This window comes from Artemia franciscana, chromosome 18 (genome assembly GCF_032884065.1).
Source record: "Artemia franciscana chromosome 18, ASM3288406v1, whole genome shotgun sequence".
Classification (NCBI taxonomy): Eukaryota; Metazoa; Arthropoda; class Branchiopoda; order Anostraca; family Artemiidae; genus Artemia; species Artemia franciscana.
Genome location: NC_088880.1, coordinates 26,783,026 through 26,799,682, shown reverse-complemented (window position 1 = coordinate 26,799,682; position 16,657 = coordinate 26,783,026). Strand labels below are relative to the sequence as shown.

Here is a 16,657-nt window from a genome sequence, read left to right as displayed (position 1 = left end):
AGACCAAAGGGCAACTAGCCTCCCTCTCTCAACGCACTTTTTTCTCTAAACCCATCAGATAAACATTATTATATAGCCATTTTGTTAAAAATAGTTATAAGATCAGATAACAAAAACTCTGATGCCTACAAACCCACCCAGGGTCCGGGGGCAGGCCTTTTAAGTTATTGTCCTTGGGGGATATATGGTTCTAATGGAAGGAATGCTCATTGAAACTTCAGAGAGGGCTCATTTGATTGAAACTTGAAATTTCTAGTTCACTTTTTAAGAGTCAAAAGCGATCCGAGGCCGTTTTCTCTCAAACGCATAAGATAAAAATTTTGAGATAGCTATTTTGTTAAAAATAGTTCAAAGGTCAGACAATAAAACTCTGTTGTCGACTAACTTCCAAGGGTCCGGGGGTAGGTGCTGTTCACTTTAACACTTATATTTAGTGATTTGCGAGGCAACTTCGATTTACGTTGTAAAGGCTGTAAGTAATGCAAGTTGCTTATTGATACTTTGAATCCTTTTTGTTTTGATGCTTTCTTTACTTTATTATTCTTTTACTTTGATATTGTTACTTTGATATTAGTTTTGATACTTCGATGAACGTTTGATGTTGAAAAAAAATGATTTTGAAATAAGGATTTTTTTTTAAAACTTGAACCTTGTTGCAATTAAAAACAAACAAAAATTATTTAAAAATAATTTTCTGAAAAAGAAGTTTTTCATAGAAAAGTAAAAGGCCATATTAAACTAAAGATTATCAGATACAAGTATCTGCTAATTAAAACTCAAAACAACCAGAAATTACTATTAAAGAATAAATGAAACTAAAAACGAACAGAAATTAAATAAACAATCATAGCAAAAAAACATAGAGCAATTACTAAAATAAATGAATAAACAAATCTTAAAGCGTGTAATACTTAAAATAAATATTCAATCAAGCTTAAAACGAAAAAAAAAATTTGCCATTGAAGTATAAATGAAACCCAAAATGAACAGAAACTAAATAAACAATCATAGAAAAAAACAATACAACAAGCACTAATATAAATGAATGCATAAATCTTCAAGCGAGTAATGGTTAAATTGAATATACATTTCAAGCTAAAACGAAAAAATATATTTTGCTGTTGAAGTATAAATGAAACCTAAAATAAACGGAAACTAAATAAACAATCAATGCAAACAAATACACAATAGATACTAATATAAATGAATAAATAAATCTTAAACGAGTGAAACTTAAATTGAATATACAAATCAAGCTTGAAACGAACAAAAATCACAACAAACAAGAGTCGGTTATCACCTCCTTCTCTCATTGTAAAAGTCTAAAACCTGCTACATCATTGGCGCTTTACTGAACACGAATTATATTACAAATATTTTCCTTTGCACTTGAAAATAAACATTAAAATTTTGAACTGATGAGCTTTCAGCAATCAATATTATTATAGATCAAATATTCTGTTTAATCTATTAGTTCTGTCTAAAACTGTAATAGACAAATATAGTTTCACTACAAACAAGAGTTTGGATACTGACCCCTTCCCTAACCATAAAAACCTGTCATTCGCGCTTCACTGAAAACGAATTATATTAAAAATATCTTTTTCCCAGATATTACAGCATTGAAAATGAAAAAATTACTAGCGAAAAAATTACAGTGGAATAAAATCTTGAGCTGGTGTTCTTTCAACAATTAATATCATTATATATCAAATATTCATTTTGATTTTATTTGTACTTTACAAGACTGCTCAAAACACATATAGTTTTCAATAATGCGCCAATAACAAACTGGGCTTTAGATTTTTACAGTGAGAGAAGGAGGCTATACCCAAACTCTTCTTTGCAGTGATTTGTGTTTGTTTCAAGCTTGATTTGAATATTCTATTTAAGTTTCAATCGTTTTAAGATTTATTTATTCATTTATATTTGTATATATTGTATGATTGTTTGCATTGATTTTTTTTTTCGTTTTGGTTTTCAATTGCACTTCAATAGCAAAATATTTCTATTTCGTTTTAAGCTTGATTTGCATGTTCAATTTAAGCATTACTCACTTTAAGATTTATTTATTCATTTATATTAGTATTTGTTATATGTTTTTTGCTGTGATTATTTATTTAATTTATATTTGTTTTTGGTTTCATCTATTCCTTAATAGTTATTTCTGGTCGTTTTGAGTTTGAATTTCAACAGGTACTTGTACCTGCTGATCATAAGTTTAACATGGCCTTTACTTTTCTTTGAAAAACTTCTTTTTCGGAAAGTCTTTTTTTAATTAATACTAATAAAACTGCAGTCAAATACCAGAGTTGGCAATGAGGTATTTTAATAATAGTACTGTTATATCACTCTTTTGTTGTTGAATTGAAAGATATCAACCAGGCGTGGCGGAGGCCATGCCTGATTGCCATTTTGTTTGATTTTCATTTTGTATGATTTTCATTGAGGCCGTTTTTTTTATTGATTGACTTTGATTGATTTTGTTTGATTTTGTTTGAGGCCATTTTGTTTGATTTTCATTGAGGCCATTTTTTTTATTGATTGATTTTAATTGATTTTGTTTGAGGCCATTTTGTTTGATTTTCATTTTTTAGGCATGGTGGATCCGTGACTCTTCTTCCTCCGATATCTTGATGTGTCTACGATTTTTCTTATAAATTCCTGAAATTTCTCTTACAGTTTAAAACTTTGTCAAGTTTGTCTTTGCGAGTCTCCCCCCCCCCGCTCTTCAAGATAAAAAGCACCGACTGACTTAGAAAGTAAAAAAGTTTATCAATGTAATTGTAAGTGTCCGTAGCACTTATCAACCAATTTCTAATCCGAAAACAACACCGTGTTTTCCCACACATGTTTACATTTGTTAGTTAGTTCCCGATAATTATTTGGTTATATTTGACTCCTTCTAATAATAATCAGAGGGAATTTATTCTTTTTTCTTTTTTCATGCCTGAAGGCAAGCGAGTATCACAAGAGTACAGTCAGTAGGTTTCATAAAAATGAACTACTATTGTACCCAGCTTGGTAAGTATATTCTGCCTTATCACGCATGGGAATGGGGGGGGGGGGTTCAAGTTTAAACTCTCAGTAAAGATTTATTTGAGTGAAGAAGACTTGGAATTTTGTCTTTAGGAGAAGAGGGTTAACTATTATAGTTTCAGTTCGCACAAAAGAGTATACGCGAAGTCTATTTCTTTTAAATGCCGGTCGAGTGACAGAATCTTCGGCTATTACGGCATAAAACACTGTATAGATATAAACAGTAATTACATATCTTTTTTAAAATGGGACACAGCACAGGGGAAAGTGGTTAGATTAGGAGTTCTTTCATTTAACCTCGATCGGAAGAATTCTATTGGTACATTTAGGCTACGCCAGTCATCTATAAGTACATTGTTGCATACACACGAAGGATCAATCAAGAAGATGTGGGGTTACATTACTTTATTTATTTATAATTATTTGATGTTTGTATACTTATATATTTATATTAATTCATACTGTATATCTCTACTGTAGTATAAATGACAACGAATCGTCCTTGCACAGTTTTCAAATTGCAATTTTGAATTTGGTTTAGAAACATATGACGCAATTTTTTGTTGCAATACAAAGATGTCGCAATACTGCATTGCAATGATTGCAATTTATGCAATAATGATGCAATGCTGCAATACTGGATGAAGAACAATATCTAATGTATGAATCGCTAAAAAGCAAACTATTCAATAATGCCTGATGTGGATCGGATTCTTTATGTTTTACTAATGATTCAAATTTTGTATTTGACAGTGCTTACTTGCAACATGTGGTACAATCGATCTACGACTATTTAGGGGGTTTCAATACCATAAAAATCATGTTTTTGGCCTTACCGTCGGCTGGCCGTCTTAGAGACAAAGAGCCAATAAGCTAATTTTCCCAGCCCATGGAGTACTCCCAAAAAAATTTTGGTAAAACAGACAAGAGATTTTAAATATGTAAACAGTTTGAAAAGCTAGCGAAATGCTTTTATAAAATAAAGAAAATATATAATTTTAACTAATCGTTAAGAAAAGGTCTTTCTATTCAAAGTACACACAGCATAAATAATATGCATCCTGTGTCGGCAAGGGTTCCAATCAAGGTGGTTAGCGAAACAGGGAATTCAGAATGATTACCCGAATGATACCTTCTTTGAGCTGATCTTTAATGTTTTCTAAACAGGTATGCTTGAATATTTCTAGACACTACCTTTTCCTGAACTTTGAAAAACAAAATTCAGCTCCATTTTGATGGAAAAATAAAATCAGCACTTTTAATGATGTAAGCTCCATTTAATTCGAATATCTCTATCTCCGGCACAAAACGGGAGAAATTATTTTTCTAAGATTTCCATGAAAGTAAGTATCTGCTTTCAATTTCCCAGAAAGTTGGTGTCGGCCTAATTCACCCTGTGCAATGAGCTAGCAAGCAACTTCCTAAGACATAATTAAGAAAAAGATAAAATTTAATTTCAACAAACAAATAAACAAACTTAATTAAAATTAACCTTCAAAAACTGACGGATAGAAGCAACAATATTAGAGGAGGTAAATTAGCGCTTATATCGTTTTTAACATTGGGGCATGGCAGGTTGGATTTATAAGGAATTTTCGCGTGGCGAACTTAGATCAGGAAACAAAATTCTCCTAAGAAATTTGGACAAGAGACGAATCTTTACCCTCACATAAACATTTTTATTTTTACTTTCTGTTAGACATTACTAATATAAGGCATTTTTCACGACAAATATTTTTCTTACCATCTGGCTTAGGGTGAAACTGACAATTACCCATTGACAAAAAAACAGTGCTCTTCCATGTTTAGACTTTGACAAAACTACGGTTCACTTGACTGCCCTCAAGTCAACTATCGTTGTTCATTGTCTGAATGCACTCTAAGTTTTGTTCACAAGTATGTTTAGCTCGATTTCTAGTTACGGTAATTATCGTATAATTCTAGCATGTATAAGGAGCAGCATTAAAATAATGGTTCCAATGGTAGCTGAAATTAGTAAAGAGCCAACAATCGCCCATAGTAACCGAATTCACATACAAGTTTGAAAGGAATTTCCTAGTGACAACTATTTCTCAATTAATTTTTGTTTTGGAAATACCATCTGTTTTCAAATGCAACTAATCAGTAACTTGATATTTCAAAAACCAATTTTTGCGAACTTTGTGAATTTTTAAACTGAAAAATCCTTATCCTTAAATGGCCTCAAACCGTAAACAGGAGGCTTACACCCCCCCCCCCAAATGAACAACAACAAAACTACATTTTCACACAGTTAGGACCGTTATGCTTCTTTATTTCATCAGGGGGCCTGCATTGAACTATTGGTCGCACAATATCGGGAGAGTGCTCATTTGAACGAAAAAGAAAACATCCAGTATTCTTTTAACTAACGAAGTAAATCACAACACAGCAAATGCCGCGCCGAAAATTTATGCAGAGCCTCCCTCCCCCCTTTATAAAACCCAAGAAAAATCATATTTTACTAAGAACAATAGGCTATATCCTTTTTTCAACTGGGTGATCATATCAGTTAGATCGTGGCCCTTTATAAGCAATTAATTTAAAAAATTGTTTCCAAAAAACTAGTTTTTTCAAAGAAAGTAGAAAGCTCCATTAAGCTAAAAACGAGCACAAATAAGGTCAAACAATCTTCAAAGCGTAAAAATACCACAAATCCATATTCATAAATAAAAACTCAAAAGGAACAAAAATTATAATAAATAGCCAAGTCAAACTCAAAAAGAGCAAAAACTGAAATGAGTAGGGCTGATAACCCCTATGTCTCCTCAAGACCAGGATATATATTGTACTTCACTAAAAAAAAACAACAAATGGCTGTGGAGTGTCAGTTAAATTGACATACACTGATATTTATTCCTTAATGTTTTGATAGTTTTTTATTTATGACAGTAAAATAGTGAAAACATTTAAAACGTATTTTGTTTTCAGTTAAGCCCAAATTATTTTCTTGTCTTGAGAAGGCGTGGGGGTTATCAGGCCTACTCATGTTAATTTTTGCTCGTTTTGAGTTTGGCTATTTGTATAATATCTGTTCGTTTTCCAAACTTCCGATAGAATGAGCTGCATTTGATCCAAAGTTTATAAACACCATTCCGTAAAGCCTTATATGCCCCGGGGCATAACTTTCAACTTTGACCATGGGCTCTGGGGGACTGTTTCCACCTTAAAGACATTGTTATATGCTTTTTGGACTAATGGTAATAAAATGACTATCCCACAATTTCAATTGAATGCGTTTCGAGAAAGCAGGCTGTCAGGTAGAGGGAGAAGAGCTAGTTGCTCTCCATCTTGTTTGACTCTTATAAGGGAGCTAGAATATACGTTTCCAATCAATGAGCCTCTTCTAAAGTTCACGTGACCTCCCCTTCCTTAAAAATTTTATATGCTCTTCGAGCATAAGTTACAACCCTTACCCCCAGACTCTGGAGGGTTTTGTCAATCCTAAAGGCTCTATTATATGATCTTTGGACTATTTGTGAACAATGGCTATCTAAAATTTCCTATTGGGTGTATTCTTGAAAAGTGTGACATAGAGAAGGGGTGACTGCTCCCGATCACTTTGGCTCTTAAAAAGGGTACTAGAAGATCTGATTTCCACTCCAATAAACCCTTTCCAAAGTTTTATATGACCACACTTTCCATAAAAACCTTATATGCCCTCGGGGCATAAGTATCAACCCTGGCACTGAGGTCTATGAGGGTTGCCATCCTCAAAGACATAGTCTTCAGACCTTTTAAACTACGCTGAAAGGAATGGCTATGTCAAAATTTTGATTAGATGTGTTTTGGGAATTGGTGGGTGTGGAGAGGGTTTGTTTCACTCCAATCACCTTTGAATATCAAAAAGGCCTATCGAATAAGCCGTTTTTGAAGTTTCTACGACATCAAATGACCACCTCAAATTTCTATTAGAGGCACTTTGGGAAAATACGAGGTGCGGGGGGATATCCACCCTCCAATCGCTTTGAATCTTAAAAAAGGCACTAGAACTTCTGATTAACTATCCAATGAGTCCCCTGTGAAGTTTATACGACCTTCCTTATTATGAAAACCTTACATATCCCTAGGGTATAACTTACAACCCTGGTAATGAGGGTTGTGGGGGTTGTCATCCTCAAAGACATAATTCCCAGACCTTTAGAGTACGATAAACAAAACAGCTATAAAAAAGGTTTCATTAAATATTTTCCAGTAAATGGTGGGTGTGGGAGGAGAGTTAGTTGCCTTCCAATCATTTTCAACTATCAAAAAGGGAGCACTGTCAAATCGGAATGGCAGTTTTTGAAGTTTCTACGACAACTTCTTCGATACAAAGTGCCCTAGTCAAAAAAAAAATGCATTGTGCCCACATCACACTTTACTTAGGCAGCGCTGCCAATGATAAAAATATTTTACCACTGGAAAACATCAGTTTCTGCAACTTTTGTAGCACGAATCAAAATTCTTTAGCCGAAACAGGATCAAAATTCAACCAAGTGAGAATTTTGAGATGATCAACCGTTTTAAAGCCTACAATATCAGCTTAGATCTTATCAAAGCATATCGCCAGTTTTGCTAATTTTTGCCATAAAACAGATATTTTGGCCCAAAAATGGCCAAAATGCTAACTAGTTTGGTTTCTTAGATATTTTGATCAGCTTAGAAATACAAAAAAGTTTTAAAAGTCACACTCTCACACATGGTCCAAGAAACAATGTGTTTCGACGAATTTCTCCCTAAAAATATAAGGATCGCTTCCTGAAAATTCTTTTGGTGTTTTAGGTGCATCCTAAAACTAATCTTAAGCAGTCATCTATTTCAGGGACAATTTTTGCTTTCAAGCATTCTTTTTCAGAAGTTAACTTTATCTAAAGGATAGGGGCAATAACCTCCTTTATTGCTCATCAGAAGATGAGCACACCTCAGAGAAAAAGAAGCACCTCAATGATTTTACAGCAGCTATTTGTTTAATTTAGAATTTTTACTTTTGCATTTCCTATCAGTTTTTCGAACTTCATGACCAAAATAGAATATCATGGCTGATTTTCTGATTTACTTTGGTCTCACTACCTAGCTCCTTAAGAGGTCAGGTTCTGATCCAATATATTTGATAGAATTTGCCGTCCCTGATTTCAAAGCGTCATGAAAAAAGTTGTTTTTCTCGAATATAATATTAAAAGCCAACAAAAATTAAACAACATAGAAGTTTTTAAAACGAAAGTAAAGAGTGATTTCAAAGCTGAAGATGAACGGAAATTATCCTGCATATGAGGATATAAACCCTCCATTCTTTATACTTAAGTTTGATTTTTCCCTTCCACCACTTCAAGAACAAATTCTCTAGAACAGGCTCCTAATCTATGGCTCGCGAGCGAAGATTGAGCGGGTCTAGACGAAGAGCAATGTGACAAAAAGTATTTTTTCACAATGCTTTAAACACTAAAACTTTTAGCCTAAACGTTGTCAGGTTAAATGTTGTCAACGGTGTCAGTGTTGTCAACGGCTTGAATGTTGTCAACGGTGAATCAAATACTTACAATCACAAACAGTCTTTTAGATGGGAATTATCTTCCCTCCAAAACATGCAATATTGTGGCAAACAAACAGCTTTAACTTGCACCAGTGGAACTCATACATTTGAATTATGGTATTACTTGCAATATTTCCTAGAATTGTTTAACTTTTAATATTTCCTAGAATTGTTTAACTTTTAGGAAATTAGAACTGCCCTCTATTTTCAGATGTTTCTCAAGTATTTTCAACGTATTTTTCATTCTAGAAAAATTGACGGCAAATTCCAAAAATATAATAAAACAAATTCCCCCAAAAATGATTTTAAAACTGAATCTCAGCTTTTGTGCCATGGAACAACTGTCGCGTAACGTAAAAACATTAAATCCGTAGGACTGCAGACATATGGAGCAATAAACAAATTTACAGAGGGAACCTAAATATTAAGCAGCAGTTAAGCTCAACGTAAAGAGTGAGAGGTAAAATGCAGGATAATTTATCTCTTCATTTTGATTTTTAATATCAATCCTTACATGTATTTTAAAAGCTGTTGCATTTTCTTATAATGAGGCTAGCCATTGATAAAACAACGGGATATGTTTTCTCTAGGCTGGAAATGAAAAGCTTGCCTCAGCCTTCGAAAGTCCTAAGAGATCATCAAACGGGAAAATGCTTTTTTATGTTCAGTTACATTCACAATGGTGTCAATTGGGAAATACCGACGAAGACCACACTGCCTTTCCAGCAACAAATAGCAAGTAGAACGAAAGGGAATGTTTTTCGTAAGACAGCGGAACTCCGAACTTTAATGAATTTTTGAAGTTTGGAATTCCACGGTTTACAAAAAAAATTCCCTGTTGTTCTACTTGCTATTTGCTGTCTACAATGAGGGAAGGGACTGTGTCCCCTCTAGATATTTTGCCTCCCCTCCAAAGTTTTTAAAACACCTTTTTAAAGTATTTTCATTGAAAAATGCCTTTGTTTTTGATATTTTCACTCAAAACTTTGAAAAAGACAAATCTTCCCCCACCCTAGATCTTTGAAAAATACAGTTTGCCCCCCTAGCCACGTCACTGTTACTTTCAATACTTTGGAAGACTTAATTTTCAAATAACCAGAAGCTTCTGCAATTTTGAATTAAGGTTAGTTAAAGAAAAATTCTACTCTCATATTGTCTGGCCACCATGAAAATAAGACTCAGACCAAAGATTATAAAGATTATGTGTACCTTACAAGAGTGGAAACTGACACTAGTATCGAAAAAAGTCATCAGCGTCATCTAGCGTTTGCTGTCTCTTAGCATTTTTATACGATTAGTAATCTTTTTAATGTCTGAAAATGAGATCAGACACTTACTACTACACTAATATTACCAATTATACCAATAACATTATATTTCTATAATCATTACAATGAAAAAAAAAATGCACAAGAAACGCCACAGGCTAGATAGCGCTGATGTCCTTTTCAGTCAACATTAGCACCAGTTTCCAGTCTTAGAAGTTACCTATAATCTTTGAATAAGACGCTGTAAACTCTATAATTCTTAAGCACAAAATCCAACTTAACCTGCTGAAATGACTTTTTAGAATTATTTCAAGCAAATTACTTACTAAAAGAAAGATGGGAGCTGCAAATTTCCAACATATCAGCCATCCCAAACCCGGCTTGAAGCCAATCATTTCTTTCACATCTTCTCTGAAGCGTTCTATGCCTGCAAAATTGAACAATTATGTACTTGAAACAGCCAATTCCTAAAAAGAAAAGCGAAGAAGAAAGATCCTAAGGGCTGAATAGACGTAGCCAAAATTAGCGGTCATTTGCAAAGTCCGCGTAGAATAAAACAAAACTGGTAAAGGAGAACATTTTTATGTATTTTTATGTATTCTATCTGACCAATCAGTGCTGCTCTTTTTCACCGTCATTACTCATCGTTATAGGAATCACACAAACTCTGTTTTGTTAATTGAGTTTTCTAGGGCTGGGTTTTCCTTATGTTTTTTTCTTAAACGAAAAATTGGAGAAATTCGGTTAAGCTGATTTCCCTTCAAATTTCCCGCTAGATCAGCGTTGTTTCCTTCCATACCGCCTGGACACTAAAATAAAAAAATCTGTTCTGATTTAGGCCACGTCTGTTCAGGCTTTTGGCTTGTCTGTTAGGCCTTGTCTGTTTCAGGTAGATTTGTATCTATTCATAAAGTCATAGGAAAGTGAAGGCCCCGTTTTCTAGCACTCGGCCTGCAAGAAAACTGCAAGGGGCCGCAAAAAAAACTGCGGCCCCTTAAGACCTCAACGTCTAGTACCAAAGGTGGGGTAGTTCGATTAAGATACATGGATCAATGTCTTAATATATCTAGATATGTACTGAGAGTGGGAGTTCGACACTCTCAGAAATCATATGCACCAGGTAGTGCGTTCCAAGTGTGGCAGAACTACTTCCGTGATTTTTATTGCAACTTTTGCCAACAAGAACCTTCTCGATTTAAGAATTTTAGCAAATTTTGCTACATCCAAATTTTTTAGAAAACGTGGCGGAGCTGTGTAGCCCAGGTGGCATTCTGAGTTGTACACTGGGTGGTGTGAAGTGGCCATCCACTCGCTTGAAATAGGAGCAGTGGTCAATCGCCTTTGATTTTTTGTTGTTGGTCCTATTGATCAATAAAAACTAAAGATTGTTATGGGTGTATAGAATATGTTGGCCTTAAGTTTAATGCTGGTCTTTTTGGGAAATAAAAATGTATTGTTGCCGTGGCTACCCAGAAGAAAATAATGCAGGCCAAATCTTCTTTGTTGGGCTTGTTGATCAATAAAATCAAATAAAATAAAAACAATTATTACATTTTAATTCAAATATATTTGCTAATTCCAAAATATATTTGCTCAACCCAGCGTGATGAACAGTGAATCCTCAGAAAGAACCTCAACACAACTATTCCATTTTAATTCAAAAAATTTGAATTAAAATGGAATAGTTGTGTTGAGGATCTTTCTGAGGATTCACTACATCACGCTGGGTTGAGCAAATATGAGCAAATGGCCGTAAGAGGAAAATCCCTCCGGCCTTATCTTTTATGCTGGTCTGGCTGAGCAATAAAAGTTCCAAAGGGCCAAAAATTACACAACCAAAGGCCAGATAATTTTCTTAAGACGCGCATACCCGTATCTTAATATAACCAGAAATATAATTGGAATCAGAATAGTGAGAAAGGTTTGTCCTTTTTTTTTATGTTGGTCCTATTGATCAATACGAATTAAAAACTGTTTTGGTTGTAAAAACCATGTTGGCCTTATTTTCAATGTTGTTATTACTGGGAAATGAAAATCTAATGTTGCTAAGACTGTTCAAAAATCTATTATGTGGGCCAAATCTTGTACACTGGGATTGTTGAGCAGTAAAATCAAAGGCTGTTTTTAGCTGTTAAAAGGAAAATTCTTTCTTTTATCTTGGTCTGGTTCGGGCATAAAAATCCAAGGTAATTATGGCTTTAAAAGGCTAAACGATTTGGCCTTGTGAAATGATTACAATGGCTGATGTATAGCCGCTCCATCTATTACAGCAGATTTGTGGATTTATTTCTTATTAGTAGATAATTTGAAACATGAAGTGGTGATGTTGCAATATGAAAAAAAGTCACATGAAAAATAAAGAAGGTACACAATTCGGTTACCCGTTTCAGCAATCTTTCAATATATCATAATCTCTTCCTTCACAGTATTACCCCAGTTGTTAAAGGATATACACTTTGACAATATGAATGATTTCCTGATTTTTTTTTCCTTCTTATTTCTTACAAATTGGAATATGAAACATTGCTTATGAAAGATAAATGCCAAAAGTGATTAAAAGCACCAAAATTGACAAATTTTTGAAATTACTTATGGATATATTCACTCATAAGCGAGAGAGGAGGGGGTTGTATTTAACTTCTTTCTAACTTCGTTGTAAAGAATTACAACGTTAGTTATTATTATTTTTTCATAGTAGACTTACAAAATGATATTTTAAATATTTCAATTTCGTATAACATATAAATCGAAGTTAAGAAAAATTGAAACCTTACCAAATAACAGTAAATAAAACCAAAACCAAACTTCAGTCACACTTGCAGACAACACCAAAATTTAGCCGGACCACCATGACTTTAACTTCTTTGCAATTTTATGTAATGAATCATTTATTGATAATTGATCATTGCAAAATTAGATACAAACGACAAAATTGACGTTTTTTTTATGAATAGCTTAGGGGTAAATCTGAGCCTAGGAGCCGGTTTAGTCAAAACCGGTTTAGTCACGAATTAGTCAAAATTCGTTTTTTTAGGGATGATCGTATCAACCCTATGATCCTATAAGATCTGAAGAGGGCTCATTTGAACGGATAATGTCATTTTTACAGGATTTTGAAGCTAAAATGGTGGTTAATTTGCGAAATCGGAATAAAACCGGAGAAAGCGCAATATACTAAATGCAAAAGGGCAGTCAACTAAAACGATGGAAAAAGAATATTGTCCTGAATTCAGTGGGACAGAATTACGATACAATCAATATTGAACTCAATGTCAACATTTAAACCCAGTTGAAGACATTGGTCGTACAACGTGGATCATCCAACGCGACAAGACCAAACCGAACTGCTTAAGCAAAAGGCATGAATAAAAATATCTGCGGTAATTAAGGATACTTCAGGAACCTCAATTTCAAGAAGACTTCAAAGACTTGTTTATGATTTATAGTTCAAATGGCCGAAAATAAGGTTTAGATTTAAAACTTATAGGAGTAGAACTAAGTAGGTTGTTTTTTGGTATAGCATATTCATCATTTTTGATAAAGCTTTCTTTAACTAAATGGGCCACAAAATCCAATATTTAAATATCCATGTAATAGTAAAATAAAATGTAACTTCCTTCTTTCAAAACAAGTCCCAACACATATCAGCATTTTGGAACATCCCCCTCTCCTTCCCTAAGAAAATACGTCGACTTCAAACGAATTTCCTCGAGATTTTTTCTTTGACTTTTCCCTCTCTCTTACACCTTTACGACACGCAGTCAACAATTTAAACAGAATTGATGTGTGAGGCAATGATGATGCTTAATTAATTTCAATCCTAAGAACACTTTGATGACATGTGTCAACGAGCATCGCAACGAATCCTAAATGAAAATAAAACACAAAGAAACCTGCGGTTAGTGAACTTGCTACAACAAGAATCCCAACGAGTCACAAATGAAAATGATGCACACAATATCTGCGGTTAAAAGACAAGTAACAGCAAAAATCACATATATACAAGCCTAACTCCTACGATCTAAAATCACAGGTTTCTCAAGATTCACTATTTGAGGAATTTTTGTTGGTAGGACTTAAAGTTGGTTTTCAGTAACCATGTCTTATGAATTCAAGGTTAGGACAGGAGCATACTAATTCCGGTCCCCAAATAATTTTGGTCTCAGGAAAATCAGTAACCTAATGCAGAAGATTATATGATATTACCTTGGCTTAAAAAAGGTATCAATAGTGTCATTAGTTCTGCTGCAAAAACATATCTCTGTAATCTGGATGCTAGAAAACGGGTAGAAAAATGGTAGGACATGGTAGGATGGTTGGACAAATCTTCATTAGCGTACTAATTCCAACCCTCTCGTTCCTTGGAGAACCAGAAATATAAAGTGATAAGAATTTAAATCATCCTTTTTTCTATAACGTATCTAGAGGTGCTCGACCCCAGCAAAAAAGCAGGGAGAGAATTTCAAGCAGCCCTGTTCCGCGAAATAGAATAAAAAAGACTTGTCAAAACTGAAAATAGTTCGATTGATACGGTTCACAAGGAAAAGAGGGAGCTCTTTAAATACAGGGAGATACCATAATACTCTTTATTTTACCTATTTAATTGTCTAGTGGAGGGATCTTCAAATATTTCTGCTGGAAGACCACATTAACTGTCCAGCAGCAGTTTGGGAACCGACTCCACATTATAGGTCCAAATGAGAAACAATAAAAACATAGATGTTGTTTTAATCATGTTCTTCGAATTATTGTATTTGTAATAGTAATATTATATTATGTTTAATATTATTTAATGATACATTGATAGACTGTACACGGAATATGTGTTAGGATAGATGGCGAAATTGTTTCCTGGGTGCCAAAATAGTAGATATTTTTGGCTTTAGGTTTGATATCGCTAGAACCAACAGTGACTTGAAATTATCCTCAGAGAAACTAGTTTTCAAATTGTTCTTCATGTATTTCATCCTCGAAAATGGTTCGCACAAGTATATTGTTCCAAAGATTGAAAGGTACCGTGATCCGAAAGCTTTGGCATTAGAAAAGCCTTCCTTGGCTATCTAAAAACTAGTAAGTCTTTCTTTGAAATTATCCGTAAGGAGGTCATTTACTTGCAACTCAATGACCTCCAGCTGGGTCTGAGCAAGTAGCCATATCTGTTTCAAAGGGATTTTGAAATAGCATCGCTTCAACTGCCTTTGAATCCAAGTCTGAAAAGTGCTTCCGAACCTACATCTGGTGGTTTTTAATGATCTCACATACAAATGATTTGAATCCAAGTCTAAAAACGCTTCTGAAACTACATCTGGTGGTATTTTAATGATCTCACATGCAAATGATGTGGAGAACTCAGCTGTTGTTTCAGTCATGAACACCTTTCACAGGTGAAAGTGTATCAAATTTCTAACCTTTACTTGTTCTGAAAACAAGACAAGTTTATACCTCAAGACCTTTATGCAAGTTTACATATCAGAAACTAGATTCTCTCTCCTTTAAGTCTTAGGTTCATAAATCTAGTCCAGTCCAAGCAATATTTAGCAATTCTTTTTTACAATCCATTGATTCTATCCTCTCCAGTAACTCTATTATATCTACTATGTCGGGAAGCCAACTCTTCCATTAAAAGCCAGTATATCATTTCACTGACATTGAAGATACATTGCCATCTTTTTCTAGCGATTAAAATATATCTTTACTGGCAAGGGCCGGTAAGGAAAGTCGCATCAGGCCCATGGGCCGTGGTTTAGAGACCCCTGGTCTAGGCTATTATGATTACCAAGTTAGTATCTCGACTTCAGGTACCTTTTGGGTCTTGGAATTTACAGGTTGATATTACGAATTTAGGTCACAAGCAGCACTTCTAACGGAAAAGAGTCATTGATATCGCTTTATTACGTTTTAGTGGATTTTAGATCGTTTAGATCGTTTTAGTCGTTGAGATTGATAAAAAATTAAATAAAAATAAAACTACACAGCCTTGCAAAATATCTTGACCTTTGACATGGACGGACGGACGTCCGTGAAAATGGACGGACGGGATTTACAGCACTGTAGGCGTAAAGTTAATAAAAGTTTACCGAAGTGACAATCAATTGGACGATTATTACGGATCATCTTTGCAACAAATTAGTTCTTCTGATGCGCACTTCAAAATTGCCCTTAAAAATAGGTAACAGAAGAGATACAGCCTAATCCACATGCTTAATGAGATGTCTTCGATAATTTGAAGATGATTCGATATTTGATATTTGATATTCGATATTTGAAGATATTTTGAAGATATATCTTTAGATTTATATTTTCTCATACCAATACCGGCTTACATTATAATTATAGGTATAATTTTTGTAAGTTCACTTACATAATAGTGAACTGTAAGTTCACTATTATAATTTTGTAAGTTCACTGGCTATTTTGTGCCAGAGTGATTCAGGGGTTACTTGAACTCAAAGTGCAATTTTTCTCAAAGAAAAACCAAAATGAAGACGGAAATGTGTTTAGGAATGCTACTTTATTATAATGCTTCCATGTTTGGTGGAAATTTTAGGAAAATTCTGTGTTCAGAATTTTCCGACACAAATTTCCGACACGAATTTTCTGGGCTACAAAGGTATCAGTTGACTCCAAAAAAATAGTATGAAAGCATTCATAGAAAATTAGAGCTATGGAAGAAAAATTCGGACATAAAAGTTCGATATGTTTTCACTTATGAATTCCTCAAGATAACATGGTAGAAATAAAAACAAAATTGAATGCTTGAAATTTTGCATAAGGTGGAAATTTATGGGAATTTTTAGGTGGAATTTAGGAAAAATCTGTT

General features: G+C 34.0%; 1 protein-coding gene across 2 annotated transcripts in view; it reads right to left on the bottom strand.

Moving 5' to 3' along the window:
• LOC136038820 (sodium-dependent dopamine transporter-like) overlaps positions 1 to 16,657 on the bottom strand; it is a 149,713-nt gene that overhangs the window by 9,027 nt on the left and 124,029 nt on the right. For both annotated transcript variants that reach the window (XM_065722222.1, XM_065722223.1), the window contains one exon: positions 10,164 to 10,264. In XM_065722222.1, coding sequence (XP_065578294.1) covers positions 10,164 to 10,264 — 101 coding nt within the window. The remainder of the gene's footprint in view (positions 1 to 10,163; positions 10,265 to 16,657) is intronic.